The sequence below is a fragment of the Helicoverpa zea genome, chromosome 18 (genome assembly GCF_022581195.2).
Source record: "Helicoverpa zea isolate HzStark_Cry1AcR chromosome 18, ilHelZeax1.1, whole genome shotgun sequence".
In the NCBI taxonomy this organism is placed as follows: Eukaryota; Metazoa; Arthropoda; class Insecta; order Lepidoptera; family Noctuidae; genus Helicoverpa; species Helicoverpa zea.
This window is the reverse complement of record NC_061469.1, coordinates 3,377,569-3,393,957: the sequence shown is the minus strand read 5'-3', so window position 1 is coordinate 3,393,957 and position 16,389 is coordinate 3,377,569. Positions and strand designations below refer to the sequence as shown.

The 16,389-nt window shown below is 36.0% G+C and overlaps 2 protein-coding genes across 3 annotated transcripts; one reads left to right on the top strand and one right to left on the bottom strand.

Annotated features, from left to right (window-relative positions):
* Window positions 1–344: 344 nt before the first annotated feature.
* LOC124638677 (guided entry of tail-anchored proteins factor 1-like) lies at window positions 345–1,202 on the top strand. The gene is made up of 2 exons (XM_047175687.1): window positions 345–615; window positions 698–1,202. The coding sequence occupies exons 1-2, from the start codon at window positions 529–531 to the stop codon at window positions 1,118–1,120; spliced, it is 510 nt and encodes a 169-aa protein (XP_047031643.1). The 5' UTR covers window positions 345–528; the 3' UTR covers window positions 1,121–1,202.
* A 190-nt stretch (window positions 1,203–1,392) lies between these two features.
* LOC124638675 (mitochondrial carrier protein Rim2) lies at window positions 1,393–14,941 on the bottom strand. Of its 2 annotated transcripts, none has more exons than XM_047175685.1 (8): window positions 14,571–14,941; window positions 12,822–12,984; window positions 5,868–5,935; window positions 4,756–4,934; window positions 4,422–4,534; window positions 4,080–4,299; window positions 3,474–3,576; window positions 1,393–3,391 (listed from the first exon to the last, which is right to left on the bottom strand). In XM_047175685.1, the coding sequence occupies exons 1-8, from the start codon at window positions 14,609–14,611 to the stop codon at window positions 3,271–3,273; spliced, it is 1,008 nt and encodes a 335-aa protein (XP_047031641.1). In that variant the 5' UTR covers window positions 14,612–14,941; the 3' UTR covers window positions 1,393–3,270. The 2 variants fall into 2 exon arrangements, with proteins under 2 accessions (XP_047031641.1, XP_047031639.1); XM_047175683.1 differs by having other exon boundaries at window positions 5,868–6,025; window positions 14,571–14,940.
* Between the last annotated feature and the right edge of the window lie 1,448 nt (window positions 14,942–16,389).

Here is a 16,389-nt window from a genome sequence, read left to right as displayed (position 1 = left end):
GAAGCTCGGGGAATAACATAAATCGAGGAATTTCGGGGAATCCAGAGCAATTCGTCTGCCTGCTCAACTGTTATTTGAACACGATTTTGTATTTTTTTATTATTTATTATTGGATGCATGTCTAAAAGGTATTGGTATATGTATATATTTATGGCTACTTATTACACTTTTGAACAATTTTGTAAATATTTAATGTTATCATAAAGTATATCCTTATCGTTCGTGTTTTTTCAAAAATATAAATACAAGAACATGTGGGGAATTAATCAAAAACAGGCGGGGAATTGCGAATACTAACGCGGCGCGGGGAATCAAGATTTTTTCATTGGCAGCACTCATCTTATGTCAAAGTCAATAACAAAAACAGCTGTGTGTGATTTTCAGTCTGTATATGATATTTTTTATTCAAATCCATTAATTTATCTGTAATTCGCAATTTAAACGTTACAGCGCATTTTTAACGCTAATTTATAAGTGATCATTTTGCGAGTAACTTTTTAAATCAATTCACTTATAGCACAATACAAAATGTTGGAGGTTATAAATGGATTCCTCTTGGTTTATTTTGTTATTTTATGTACACTCAGTGTATTGGTTCCTCAGTTAGTGAAACCGGTGAGTAAAAAAACTTCTCGCACTTCTACTATTTATATTTATTAGTCGTTGTCATACTGTACATGTTGTTGTCGGTTCGTAGATAGCTGCATGTTTCTCAAGACCATCCAATGAGGAAAGAACAATATGGTCCCAAATCTTGAAACTGAAATCAGAACAGAAAAGCATATCCATGAAGGACGAGTTTGCTGCCTATTCTAAAATACAGCGAAAGATAAACAAACTTGAGAGTCAACTGAAAGATGATTCACAGACGCGTATCGGGAAGAATATCGCTGTGAAAGGTACTATACAACTGGCTCTTCAGATCGGAGTGGGCGTCACGACGCTACTTTCTGTCATTTGGTTCAGGCGGGAACCTATCGTAGCTCTGAAAGGCGACCTATTCCCCCTGACTACAATGCTACGGTACCCAAGTGATATGCCAAATGCTATTTCCACTCATGTATGGGTACTGATATCCAATGTATCAATCAGAACTCTTCTGAAACCCATAATCTCATAATTTTCTGTCTGTTATTTCTGTTTTAATTTATTTGCATTGATGTTGGAATGGTTTTTGAAATAAATAGTTTTTACATTTGCAATTTTTTTTAATTATACGTATGATAGCTCCAGAAAGGATTTTACGAAAGTAACTCTTAAGTTTTAAAAAAACATCACCAAATGCTGTAAGGCATAATTAAGTTGTTTTTTATATTGTAATTTCTTATCAGTTGAAGCATTCACCTTAAAAATTGAAACTTAGCAATGGATAAATTCAATTAAACAATTCTGTAAATTTTATTTAAATATTTTATTCATTAAACAAATAATAGTACTTTATACTCAGTCCGACAAATGTCCAAATGTGTCCTCTAAATTAACATAACCATCAAAGATCTACCTGCCTATGTCTGGAAACCTTATTATGCTTACCTTATAAATCACTCTTAACTTCAATATAATTAGAATATTTAACAAACAGTACAGCAATCATAACAAAATATGACTGACATCATCCCACACAATTAGTGTTCCCAGACTGGATAAAATCTATATAAAATTAACACAATTCTCAAATAATGGTCCATTCACACTTTGTCATTATCTGGTGCGTTGCATTAAAATACATTGCAATTCTGTGAATAATGTTGTTGACAAAGGTTCACAATAGATTTGCATATGAACGAATGGTACAAAAATTGAAATAAACAGAAACAGCCGACATTCACCCTGAGGTCAATGAGTGCGGTACGCGTGGAGGCCGCGCCGTAATGTTCAGGATAATAACAAGTATAAATAGACCACTATGTACACATTTCAATAGTAAGATGGAACTATGTGTGACCGTTATATTTTACTCTCCATAACTAATATTTACAAGCTCTGTATCACAGCTTATGTTTTACTATTTTGTGTGCTGAGACTGGAATATAAAGATATAAGAATAAAAATATACTCTTGTGCAATTATTTTGAGTTGCAGATTTAATTTGTAATTCAATATTTAAATGGACGAAGTCTTTTAGAAAACTAATATTGGACAATAACTGACTAGTCCATTTTAACAATTAACAGTGGGTTTTATAAAAACTACGTTTCTATTTTAATAAAAAGCCTGTTTCAACAGTCATGACTCACACAGCTACAACATAGAAACATTGATAAAGCAGTAATTCTAACCAGAGTTCCCAAAACAGTTCTTCATATATTGGCACAAATTGCTTGATTAAAATGTGCATCATTAATCAGCAAAACTTATCATACTGCTAATGTAATCATCTGATGACTGATCCTAACGAAATTAAGGCATTTACATGGTTCAAGCACTTAATGAGACTAGACACTAATGACTAAATTAATTCAGATTGCTGCATAGAAGCCGAATTATTATTGTAGACTGAATCTACACAATGATCATCATCAACTGGATTTAGAAATATTTATCGTTTTCAATCTTGTTCATAATTTTATTTCGATTAAGTGTACCGCCAAAATAAGAATTATTTTTATAGTAACCATGAGAATGGTTTTCAGTCATAATAACATTCTAAAATACTAAATAATATTTGAAATCGCATAAACCAAAATCGCACTAATTTACCAACTTTGATAGTATGATAGGTTGTTGACAAGCACTTTGCAATTAAGATTCATTGTAATAAAGCAAATAACTATAGTAGAAATAAAAATAATAAGGTCACTAAAGTGTAGTTCCAAAAGTTAAAGTCAAATAGGGAAAAGCAGAAGAATTTGTATCTTATCTGCAGTAGCAGGTATTATTTCACATTTACATTGCAGCTTTTTCTACTTTATATATAAAACTGACCAATCATTGGTTATATAGGTAGGTCAATTTAAAAATATCGGCTCATTAAGAGATCTTTATTTTATAAGCGACTTTTAAAATATCAAGTTAAAATTTCCATTCAGCCTAATCACCCCCTGCCAAGTATTGCTGACGTAAAACTTCTTATCATTTTCGAGAACATGGCGTCACGCTCATTCCCTGCCCTACACATACTGGTGGGAATACGTTTCGTAATTTCTCAGCCACAACCATGCACAATGTCTCTCTACGTGGACATTCGAGAACGTCTAAATTTTGGCCTACGAAACTACGTATATGCGCTCAACGCGGCTCGGACACGACTAATGACTCCTTACAAGATTGCTAAGTGTTCTCATAGAAGGAACTATTGAAATGTGTTGTCAGAAGATACACGACCGCTTCGTATGTTGACATCATGATTGCCGTGTTTGGTATCTGACGTACTAGTTGTGTGCCTAGGCCCCTGCAACGACAAAGAGGTTATAAATAAAAGTTGGCACAGTTGCCGGATATGTAGATTTTGATAAGAATGCTGCAGTGCTTACCTATAGACTCCTCGGTAGCCCTCCTCCTTGAGCACGGTGTGCAGGGTTTGCCAGAACTTGCGGTATTTGTCGCCCTCCTCCCTCAGCCGTGTTCTTGCTACCTCTGAAAATACAACACGATCTCATTAATACCACCATTTGTCGTCTTAAATCTTAAGTGTCATACTGATAGTACAATCTTATTTGCTTCTTATTCATAATCACCGGAAAATCACTGTCGTTAAGTGGTCTAGGCAACATTTGTAACAAGAGCGCGTCGCTTTTCAAAAATCTCCAAAGCAGTGCGGTCTGTAAATATGCCATTAGCTCGCATTATCGTTGAAACATATCCTAAGATAAGGCGTAGGTACATTTCGCTTACGCATGCATAATGTTATTGACCCGTTGCTGATAATCGTTTCCTAATCTCTTTCACCCATTGCAGGCTGTAAGATCCTTGACAACGAGACAAGTAATAACTGGGACGTTAATGACTGCTGATATTATCAAATGCATTGCGTATTTGATTACCGTATCATGTTTAATGTGGATCAACTAGACAAGGTAATTAGTTACATTTCTCTTGTTACATGTAATGTTTAGCAAGATTGCATAACAGATACTAACCATGTGGATAAGCAATGCAAGAAGCGACAGTCTTTGAAAAGGCTCCGGCGCCCATGAACTCGAGGAAGTCTCTGGGAGAGCGGTGGTCGCTAGGCACGCCGTCCACGCTCCTGGCTGCCATCAGCCGCGCCTTCACACCCTCGTACAGAACGAAGTGTACCACAGTCTCACTGATGCCCATGTACGAAGCCGTTATACCTTTGTAGAAACCTTTGATACCCTGAAATCATTCACCCTTAATTAGTTCCAAAAATATGATTCACAATCAGGTCATCTATTTGTTTACAAGCCAGCCGACGAATGAGTTATCATCTCATTTCGCTATATTAATAGTGCAGGTACCGTTTTAGCGTATATCCTCTTAATGCACTGCAGTGCTGTCACGTTCTGCCCGTCCAACTGCAGCCGCGTCTTTACAAACCAAATCGGATTGGTCATTGTACAAGACACAAAACCTGAAACAGATCCCTCTTGTAAACTAGTGCGTGATAAACACAGCGTGTGTAATTATAAGTACGAATAAATTAACCGGGGTATGAGAGAAAGACAATGCAATAACATAATGTTTATTATATTCAGCGTTCCCATGTCTCATAATATAAATTACTGAGCAACTGGAGGACATAGAAACTAAGTGATAATAAATATTTCACGAACAGCTTAAAACGTGTGTTACCTGCAGCACTTGCTGCGGATAGGTGCACGATCGGAGTGTCCGGCGAAATGTTTTGATTCAATATCGCCTTCGCTTGAGAGTATGTGCAGAAGTATATGGCCCTAGACGGGGCTACCCCCACTATGTTGGGTCCTAGACCTTTGAACAATGCTCTAGGGCCCTCAGTCTGTACAATGTGTCTGGAAAAAATAAGTTCTTGTCAGTAAATCACCTTTGCACCTACTTCGTTGATAATTATTGAGTTAGTTCATGACGTAAATGGATATCTCGTCCATTGAGATAAAATTTTAATGTCAACATACAAGCTATAAATACTGAGTTCGGTTGAGGTCGAATCATAACCTCGACGAAGATTAAGTTTAAACCAATGTGCATTTTGTGCGAAATTGTTACTCGATCCTCCATCCGAGATAGTAGTCTAATAACAAATGAAAACCAATAAGCGATCAGCCGGTATTGGCAGCTAGTTGCTAATCTGCAAGCCCCGAGCGCACCGATGTGGCCGCGCTCGCGAATCCGGCGCACGTTCAGCTCTCGTGACACTTGGGCATCACTGTTGTTATCTATTAACATACACTTGATAACCACGCTAGTTTCAAGCGGTTTGAACTTCTTCTGTTTGCCGGTGCTTAATTATTTAAATACACAGCAATTGAATTGTAATATCATCTCAATTTCTTTGAAAGTACATAATTGTATTTTTCCACTTCACGGACCGTAGATGGACGTAACCTCTGCCCGAATACATAAACAGCTAAACAAAAGGTCAACAAGACACTTAAGTCTGGCGTACACTATGCCGCAGCGTAGAAGCCACAATCACAGTCACTGAGTGGCTGCAAGCCAAAACGACAGTACACACAAAATAACAGACAGGAGCAAACACTTCACACGACAACAACGTGCTTGCGTACGAAATAAAATTTATAAGTCCCAAGAATAGCATGGCGAGGTAATGCAATATGTGGGAAGAAAATTACGTTGCGCTTGATGGACGGATGATAATAAATCCCGATAATAAAGCACGTAAAACGTCGCTGATAAATGCCACCGCGATGGAGCAAAGGTCGGGCAGGTAGATAAGGCACAGTAAGTAGAAGGCGAAGTCTTACCTGATGCACTGTATAAGGCTCATCCTGGAGGGCGTCCTGGCGTGGCCGGCGCGCGCGCACTGTTGAACCTGACAATTGTACGACATCAGCATACGATCTGCCTGCTTGCTGTATGCGAACATCGCGCCCATCGTACGTCTGTAGCCCCATTTGGCCTCCTGCATTATATGGCCAATTTATTATAACCATCGCTTGTGTCGAGCACTCATGCGGTCAGGGATAACTAGGTTTTGTTAAGTAGTCTCACAGGTAAAGCATATGGGTAGTGAACAAATCAGTTAAACACATTGAATTACACATCTGGATTCCGTTCTTATGGAACTAGTATTTCAACTAAAAGCTGACATTGAATGCGTATGACCTTCGATGAGCGCAAATATTTTCGATGTGATTAAATAAAAACACAAAATATTGTTATAACACGGTTCTCTATTCTAAAAACATAAAATAAAAGCAAAGGTGCGCTTTACACAAGTGATGGAAACAATGGGACCTACGCCAATGTTAGGGCCAAATGTTTCCATACTGCCAGCTCCACAGTTAAAATATTTACGTTTCATATTCTATTAAATACTGTAAAACAGGTTCTTAAGTCTAATATACTAATATAGGGTCTAGTATAATAATATAGGGGACTTTTCAATGAATCAGCTCTCATTAATAGAAAACCTAAACCAGCGCTGTTCAATATACTTTCCGAAATAGATTTCCTTTACCAATAGCGTTACGTGATTAATCAAAGTTATAGCCACAACCTACTAGGTAGTTCATCTAACAAAGCACAGGAAACTTCCTTCAATAATATTGTATGTATCGCCTCTTAAGTGTTTGTGTGAACATTTAGCGTACACCGGCAAAGTCATAATTTTTAAGATAAACATTTGAGAAAGAGCAGAGACCTAACAGACGAGTCAGGGACAAGGAGATCAGAAGAACTTAGATTTTATTATAGCAATATCCGTTTAACTTGTGAAATAAGGCATAACGTGCTAAATTTCTCCTAGACAAAGACGAACTATGTATGTACTACGATAAATGATTAAAGCGAGTGCTAAAAATATCTCAGTACAAAAATTTATCTAACTAATATCAATCAAAGTATGGAAAACAACAGAGTAATCATCTGCGAAGCCTTGGAAGTTGATTCGATCCGGGCCAACGTAGATGATGCTATCTATCGTGATTTTATCACGATGTTTATGCCAGTGCATTTCCCTTTCTGACATTGTTTTTGTGCTCTTAAAATAACAAACGTATGTACATCTTTTACTATCTGATAAATAGGTACAGAAAACAAGTAACACATTCAGAATTATGCCACGGTCTTAATTAATTTTCAAGTAAATACGTCTGCCATTGTCAGCGAAAGTGCATCGACAAGTATGCACGGCGAAGCCAATGAATGTTTATTGCAATTCCAACTTGCTATGCATAATTCTACTTTTAGAACAGCCTTGAATGCCGTTAGCTTCGTATGTATAATGACATTGTACAAGGTCATTAATAATCTTACATTGAACTGCGCCGTAAAACGCGAACATAACAATCTCACGCAAAATTAATATTTGTTAACTGAAGCTAAACTCGAGCAATGCAGTCAATTTAAAACGATCAAAACTGACAACCATCTTATTGTTAAGAGCGATAACATAGAAAAATAAATATACACACGAACACGGATGGCCTAGTTTACGTTAGTTATTATCGAATACTTCTAGAATCTGAGAAGCTATTGGAAACGAGAGAAACAATTTTTACGACTTTGGCGTTCTAACATCGATATTGTTTTTGCCATCTATCATCGGAACACGAACGCAAATACCAGTCACTGCACTTGGACATATATTTATAAACATCCTTGGTATATTTTGCGTAAATAAATCGATCTGGCGTAGCGTGGCAAGCTGATTTAAACATTTGTGAAGGCGTGTCGTCTGGATGCGCACAACGCAGAATGAAATCGAACTGCGTAGCACCGTTATGATTCAATAAAAGAAATTAATGGTTTTGGAGACCTAAGTGGAAGGCACGGAAGTTAGGGTGGGGTCTGCTAACGACGAATGCTTACCTAACTTTTATTCTGGCATAATACCGAAGGACTACCCATGTGGGTACTGAATTGGACCTATGCCAATGCCAGGTCACTAGCTCAATCATTTCTCTTTGAATTGTCCACTGATATTAATAATGATACAAGCTTGTTGTTATGTTATACATTTGATGCGAGATGACGTTTTGGATTTCGGTATTTGTGCACTAATTGAGTTCGTGATAAATCTCGATGGTTTTGTGCGTCAATCCACCGAAATCTCTGAAACGGATCTCGGTGTTTGGTAAGCAAGTATAAATAAACTATATCCGAGATATAAGATTCGCAATATCCGAGTAATTCATAAAGTCGCTAAGCAGACTTTTAGGATCAGTTAAGGAGAAGAAATAGATGCTTCAATCATAAATTTCTTCTAGGACGCTCGAGTAAAAAACATGTTTGTTCTCAATTTGCCCACTTCTCGTAAATTCGTCAATGAACAAGTTATTTTTCTTAGGCGTTATCTCGGCGTCGTCAGCTGTAGTGATGCGAATATCAGAACCGATTAAATAACATGAATAGGTATCGTGAACCGGTTTATAAAATAGTAATACGTGCAAAAAATTCGACACACTGATAGTAAATTGCGCAGTTTGTGTACATTAGCAACACAATGCTTTACTTTGTTTGGCTAGTTAAATCATTTGAATGGTACAAGTTACGAGTAAGTAGCTAAGCACTAAAGTGATGCGTCATCCAGCTACATAAATTAAGATCGGTAAACATTCTCACTAACAATACGGTAATTAATTATGACGAATAAAGTGAATTTATTTATTGGTTAGTCCGCTAATTTTCGACTTCCTTCTATTTTCTTAGAAACAATGGCAAGTTGAATTTAAGAATGAGAACCGTTTCTAGTCTACGCAAAAATTGCTTATAGTAACAGTGATGTGTTTCATGAATTTGGTTTGTTTAGAAATTGGCTGCGCTGGCGCTGTTTATATTAGTTAGCAGAAGTTAGCGTGTTTGCATCGTAGTTTCCTGCAATTACAGTCAGATAGCCCATTATCTCACCCGTCGTAATGATTATAACACTGCGTGCAACAATATTTTCTTCTGATTAAATTCTATATTTAGAAAATAATGCATGGCTAAACTATGGCTAAACATTACATCGTGCATAATCAATGATGTAAGTGAAAGAAATAAGTGCGCAATATTTTCTTTTAATGATCGTAAAATCGTTTAAGAGTAATTTAATACTGATAGTTATCTAAATTCTATATTTTTTTATGTTCCATATTATTTTGTTTCTTTTACCATATTTGTTTCTTATACCTTTTTACGATACTTCTAAACTAATAGTATAAAGAGGTAAATCTGAGGTTGTAGGGGATATCTTGGATCTACCGAACCGACTTAGAAAATTAGTTTACCAATACACAACATGTGTCATATCAAGGACTCTTTCTTTAGATTCATGTACAGCTAATTAATGAAAAGTCGAATCAAGTCACATGTATGCAAAATAACCAAAATACGCCTGACTCTACACGTGTCGAATTGCGGAAAACATTCTCCAATTAATTTAAATATCCAAGTCATTGAACACCGAATAATATGAAATGTTATGTTATGATTAAAAGCTTTTTTGTTTCAATATAAAAATGACGCAGACGTAGATGTGTTGCTGGGACGATACAGCGCCGATTCAACTTTCCAGCTCCCATGAAGCCGTGAAAGGGAACGTTTTTAGGGTGCTATCGCATTCAAGTTTAGGATGTGACAAATTTCTCCTCTATTTACCCTAATTTGTTTAGGAAAAGGTACCTAAACGAGAAAAGGCTAGGCTTACTTTTTATAAACGCTTGACTTTGAGTAAAGTTAAAACAAATGCATTCCTAGTATACCTACTATCTTATCAAATGAGGAGTTCTATTTTTGATTTATCTAAGGCGCATTTTATTACATATCTCAAAGACCAACCGAGGACGATATGGGGCCGTTAGTGAGATAAGGTACGGATTAAATTAAAATGTGGGTTTAGTATACGGACATTCAAGAGTCGGCCTCTGATTGTCCTTAATACGAGGCACGTCACAGTAAGCATGAATGCGAAGGGAGCACATTGCGCAAAATAATGGACAGCTATGTGAAGAGAAGAAGACCATTGAAGTTATGATAAGCCCTCCATGTGAATAAAGATTTACCTTAGAGCATCGAAGTAAATGTTAGTTGGAGTTTATGGCGCATGGGCAATAGATATTCCGAAGTAAAAGATACCGATATTGGGTATCAAACACCAAATTAAATAATTGTCAGACCACAACTGCAAGGAATGCTGATGAATCATCTGCCATTTACTTTTTCTGAAAAGGGATTCTTTCTGACATAGTTTACTTGCCCCATACCATCGTTCGTTAAAGAGATAAGTATTGTTATTACATAATTATCGATAATGTAGTTGATAAGGTAGATAAACATTGCTGTTGAATTATTGATAAGTTGAAACAGTAGACGAGGAGTGTGCACTTGAATTTATTTAATTTGAGGGACCTCAAAATATTTAGGTAGTGGGATAAGAAAATGCTTCCAGCCATTCTCTTTAAATTTTTATGTCAGTAACCTGGTTGAAGGACGATAAGGTTAAAGCTAGACATTTTTTAAACACTGATGGGATCTTATCTCTTGTTTGTAGACTACAATAGAGATGATCGATCTTTTATTAATTTCTGCCTTATCTTTCTGTTTCCATCACTCATATACCGTATGTACAAAGTTCAAAATTATAAAAAGAACATTCTTTGGCAATTTTTGTGGCACTTTTCAAGTTTCAAATACATAACTGTCAATATTTTGAAAGGATCGAAGTATCCATGCTTGGATGGGAGGGATGAAAGAAACAAAATAGCGCGCAGCTGGTATGCGAATGTTAAGAGGGATGTGGGATGTTGCGCCGGGATAAAAATAGAAAACTATGTAAGACGAAGTGCGAAAGAAGCGCCTGTTACCAAGATACCGTGGGAATGTTGAAAGTTGGCCATGGTCACTAAAAAGGTTCCGATTAAAATAGCTATAAGATTACAAGAAGATCGAGAGCACGGAGATTGAATTTTAGATGATATTAGTAGGATTGGGAAAATACTGGCTGAATAGGCCACTGATAAATATGATAGCCCCAATGTCAAGAACCTCGGTCTAAATTTGGACACTACGCTTGGTTGGCAAACTCAGGTAGCTAGTGTGAGTATGCGTGTAACTGGAACCTTACGTCATCTAAATCGGTTAAGGAACTTTTTGCCGCCGAAGACCAAAGCAATGCTTGTGCAGTCCCTAATATTTCCTATAATTGACTATGGTGACGTGTGTTACTACGATCTCAATGCGGACTTGCTCAATAAACTTGATCGACTTATCAACAATTGCATAAGATTTGTCTTCAACCTGCGGAAGTACGATCATGTTTCTGAGTACAGGATGCAATTGAAATGGATGCCCATTCGCCAGAGAAGATCCCTGCGTGCCTTGACGACCCTTTACACGTTACTTAACTCTCCCACTCCCCCTTCATATCTAACTCCTCATTTTCAATACCGCTGCTCTGGTCATTCTAAAAATCTCCGCTCTTCTCACAACCTTCTTCTTCACTGTCCTTCCCATACTTCTGACGCTATCCACTCTTCTTTTCATATTCAGTCTATCCTTTTGTGGAATATATATATATGTGTATGTATATATAATATAATTATATTTTTTTTTATTATTTGTATGTTAAATATGTATAAGTATGTGTATTTAGTATCCAATTTTGTTATTCTTTATTTGTCCTAGACCATGTCTTTTTAAGTAATTAATGCACCTGCCATGTTATCTCTGCATCACCCTAAGGTTGACTAGTGAGAATGCCTATGGCATTAAGTCCGCCTTTGTAATTTTAGGATTGCATAAAGTTAAATAAATAAATAAAGACATATGGAAGGAAATACCAAGATATGGATAGGAAATGGAAGAGTCGTTACGACTGATTCTCTAAACAAATGATTGAGGCCATCGGCAAAGAGCACATTGTCCTTTAATTTGGACAAGGTGCGTATGATAAAAATGTTAACCGGCAATTTTTGTATGTTTATGTATAAATATGTAATAAATTCCGCTATAAACCTAGTCATAAATAAGAAAAAATCTGCACGGACGAGGAAACTACGCCGATGATATACTATCGATTTTAATTAAGCTTTGAAGAAATGTACCTACCTAACTTAGCTATATGAATGCAAACAAAAATAAACATTTGTTGTTAGCAGTTACTGCGTTTTATCGAAGGCAAGTACCTATGCACCTCCGTCGTATTTTACGTGCAAAAAAACAAACTGTTTAGGTATCTTTTATCGATCCAACTGCAGTTGAGTTTGGTAAACATGAATAATTCATTGGGTCATCGATCGACATCAAACATGCTATTTTGGTGTTCATAGCTACTTTTTATAGGCAATTAAAGATCTGGTGAAAAATTGTATGCGCAGCAACAAGATCCCAACAAGATTGATTTTTTTTTAATGTAGTAGCGCTACTGTAGGCATTTTTTGCAGTGACTGGTTATCTATCTTTACATATACCTAGTGATAAATTGTTTAGTAGTTCATAATTTAGAATTCCATCCGTTTAGAATCCAATAGTAACTATAACAATATAAAATATATCAATTTTCAATTCAATTCCTTCACAAACACTGGGTTCCTAATTATGTAATCCCTAAGTGTTACTTAGGTTAAAAATAAGCTTATAATAATTTTGACCTATAGAAACATTATCGTCAGCTAATCAGACAAAAAGAAACAAATTAGAAACAGATAATATTAGAAAGTAGCTATTTAATTTTATAAATTAATAAGAGTTAAATTAAAAGTAAGCCCATTGTTTACCTGATGTTTAGGGATCTTGGAGCAGATTTTCCTACTGGTGCTAGCATTGTCTGATGGTGGTGGCGGGGAAGGTGGTGACACTCCCACACCCTTTGAAGACTGGAGACGAGTCTTAACTACTTCTAACGGACATGTCACTACAGCTCCGGCTGTGCCTGCAACTCTGTGGGCAAAAGAATAAGAGGATTTTAAAGCTGAAGATTATATGAGCGTTTCTGTTTACTATATATGCCCACAAAATGATTCTAGATTATTGCTGATTGATTGGTGAGTGAACAGTTTAATTTATCATTGGTACATAAGAGTCAATTCATGCAGTTGCTCCTTGTGAAACACTGGTACTCAGTTGCATTCAATCAATTAGTCTAGCCTTTTTTGAATTTCATTTTCTGATTTCTTGATGATAAAATCAGAGGAAATTAATCTATACATGTATGGCTTATAGCAACTTGCATAGTATCAGTTCAAGTTGAAAATTTTCATGTCTTTTTTGCATTGTGTAGTATCGCAGTATACCTTTATTGTATAACGTTTGCAGCTAATTACGCTTTATTAATTATAGTTACGCTTTATGAACTGTCATATTATTAAGCTTCTTGCAAACAATATTATTTCTTAAAAGATTGCTCATGGTGTTTGTTGTAAGTTTTGCTCCATATCCACTTTTTAGACCCATGCAGCTGGATTTGACTTTCTATAAAAAACTGACTTCATACACAGATATATTTTATCCTTTTTATCACTTCACTTTGCTTATGTCTAGCCTTTTCACAACTATGTAGGAGTTAGTTTCAGCAATTATGATATGTTTAATTTTTTATGAATACACACTAGACTTGATGATGTATGATGTAATTGAAAATAGCATGATGGATGGAATAAAAAGACAGTTTATAGTATATTTTCGGAATTTTACAATAAAATATAATTTGGTAATGTTTCACAGTCATATCATGTAGTATAATTTTCAAATAATATCTTTTAGTAAAGAGTTTGCGGTACAGCAAGCATGTACTCACTAAGATTCATGTAGTATACTTATTTTCGAAAGAGAAATAACAAAAACATTAAATTAAAACTTAACATTATTTAGAAATAACTTAATTATTTAATTGAAAGAGTAATTGATTTACATCTATGGTTATCCTAAATCAAAATGTAAACAACTATGTAACTGTAACTGTGATGAAAGATTGTGCAAAGTTAATTAATAGGCACTTAATGTAATAAGCTATAAGCATTATGAAACATATTCTAGATTCAAAATTCGAATGAATTCTCTTCCATATCTATAGTTTGTAATTTTTTTTTTAAGAACTTGATAGTTTTTAGTTATCACTTTTTAAGTCCTACTATTTACTTAACCAAAGTAATAGGTATTCCAAAGTAGTTATTATTATTTTCATGGTTTTCAAATATCTGTATTTATGTGACAAAATAGGTAGATATTGAAGAAATAAGAACTATACAAATATTTGTGGTGACAGTTCAAACTACAATCTGAATTTGGCCTGCACATGCATGGCATGAATAGTGTGATCAAAAATGTTATAATGTAAAGATGTTTATGTAGTTAGTAGATGTATGCCACGCGTAGGCACAGTGAAAACGCTGGCGTAAACAACGTCTCGCCACATGTGCCAATACTCCGACTTCTGTAGCCATCGAGATTATGATAAAAATGTATGTCGTGATAACACATTTATTACTATTCACATTATCTCGGACCTCCCGCGGCCCTCAACTTACCCTCCGGCTAACAAATGTATCGCAGTATCCTTCTGAGACATTTTAGCGCCACAAGAATAATTACATGACTGCAAATTGCGACTGTCTATAAATAAACAAATGCACCGCTTATTATAGCAATGTCCACACTATACTGAAAACACTTCGATAACGTCTAATTATTTAACTGTACACTTAATTATGTAAAACGAGTATTAATTTCGTTGAAATATTTAATAGCAATTCATGTGATCACAATAATATCGGCGAAAACTTCACAGCACAGTACACAGCACTGTCGTACGTTCGTCGGTTCGTCTCGTAACAATATGCACACATACACAAACTGTCCACACAACACGAACACGGCTCACGTGTGAACACAGCACAACTACGCACACTAATGAAATTTCGATAAGTCTACGTGACGTCTCGTCTGTCGGCAACAGAGATATTTTGCCGTCAGGGTATATGTGTTCTGTGATATTTTGTAGATGTAGATTATCTGTGCTACTATGAAAACAAGTTTTTGTTAGTTAATTCATGGCCATGGATCCAGCAAGTTCCTTCTTTCTTGCTTAATTAATTTGCTGAAGCCACTGCTGAAGTTTAAGTTACTGAATGTCTTTTGCTCGTTATAGAGAGCCTAGAGCCAGTTTCTCATTATAGAGTATCAATTAGTTAATGACTTTGTTGTTTAAACTTGTTAGTATTGTAATATATGCGCACAACATTTTTTCAGTTTTAATTTCCAATATGGGTAGAGTTCGAAGTACCTTTATTGTTTTTTTTAGGCCATGCTCTGTCGTTTGTGAGACTCTATGGTCGAGTTTGTTGACAGATTGACACTCTGACAAGTAGTGTTGGGCATATCTTTCAATTGATCAATATGAAAATAGAAACGGCGCAATATACTTAGACCATCGCAGCAGCCATGAGCATAATAAATTTCTGCTACTCATGTCGATATAGCATAGGTTTCTTTTATAATAATATAATAATAATAATCATTTATTTCGGAAATTAGTTCCATATACAATTCAATGCAATCTTACAAAAAATAAAACATAATCACAAAACATACAACATAATAAAACATACAAAATAAAACATAATATAAAATAAAGAAAGATAAAATAAAGAAAAATGCTATCCTGGGGGGCTAGCTACTTAACTGCATGCAGTCGTATCCACCGCCCCAGGATCGGAGAGTCCCACCGGTCAGCCATCGTCCTGAGAATGATGTTGGGGCTGTCGCGTACACGGCGCAGTAAGGAGGCGCATCTTTTACGAATTATTGTGGAAAAACTGTCCACATGCGCATCGGCAAACATGCCGGATGCGCTACAAAAACGCGGCAGCCCCACTAGCACCCGGAACGCATTATTATATTGAATACGCAAGTCGCTATATGCCCTCTGCGTAAAGTCAACCCACAGGCTGCACGTGTAAAAGGATTGACAGAATGCTTTAAAAAGCGTGACCTTAACATGAGTAGTACACCGTGCAAACCTGCGGGCCAACATATTACATCGGACAGCAAGCGACCTGCGCTCCCGCTCGATATCTAGGTTGTCTTTCAGGTCTTCCGAGACCCAGTGGCCCAAATACTTGACCTTAGTAGCTCTGTTCAGTGGAGTACCACATAGCAAAACTGGTGGCACATCAGAGTAATTATTACTACTGGTCTTAAAAACCTCTTTTAGAACACCCTCAAAATAAAACGAAGAATTTGTACTAAAATATAATTTTTTGTATAATTCATATTTTAAGTAGATAGACGCTCGTTTATTTGACTCTGTCAATTCGATGTTGGCGTGTCTGTGATTGATGAATATTT

Bases quoted from the DNA above. Each gene is read 5' to 3' on its own strand.
- LOC124638677 (XM_047175687.1), top strand. From the start codon at position 529: ATGTTGGAGGTTATAAATGGATTCCTCTTGGTTTATTTTGTTATTTTA. The intron at 616-697 runs GTGAGTAAAAAA...GTCGGTTCGTAG, and splicing joins TTCCTCAGTTAGTGAAACCG to ATAGCTGCATGTTTCTCAAG.
- LOC124638675 (XM_047175683.1), bottom strand. From the start codon at position 14,611: ATGTCTCAGAAGGATACTGCGATACATTTGTTAGCCGGAGG. The intron at 3,577-4,079 runs GTTAGTATCTGT...TTGTATTTTCAG, and splicing joins TTGCATTGCTTATCCACATG to AGGTAGCAAGAACACGGCTG. The intron at 3,392-3,473 runs GTAAGCACTGCA...TTGTCGTTGCAG, and splicing joins GGCTACCGAGGAGTCTATAG to GGGCCTAGGCACACAACTAG.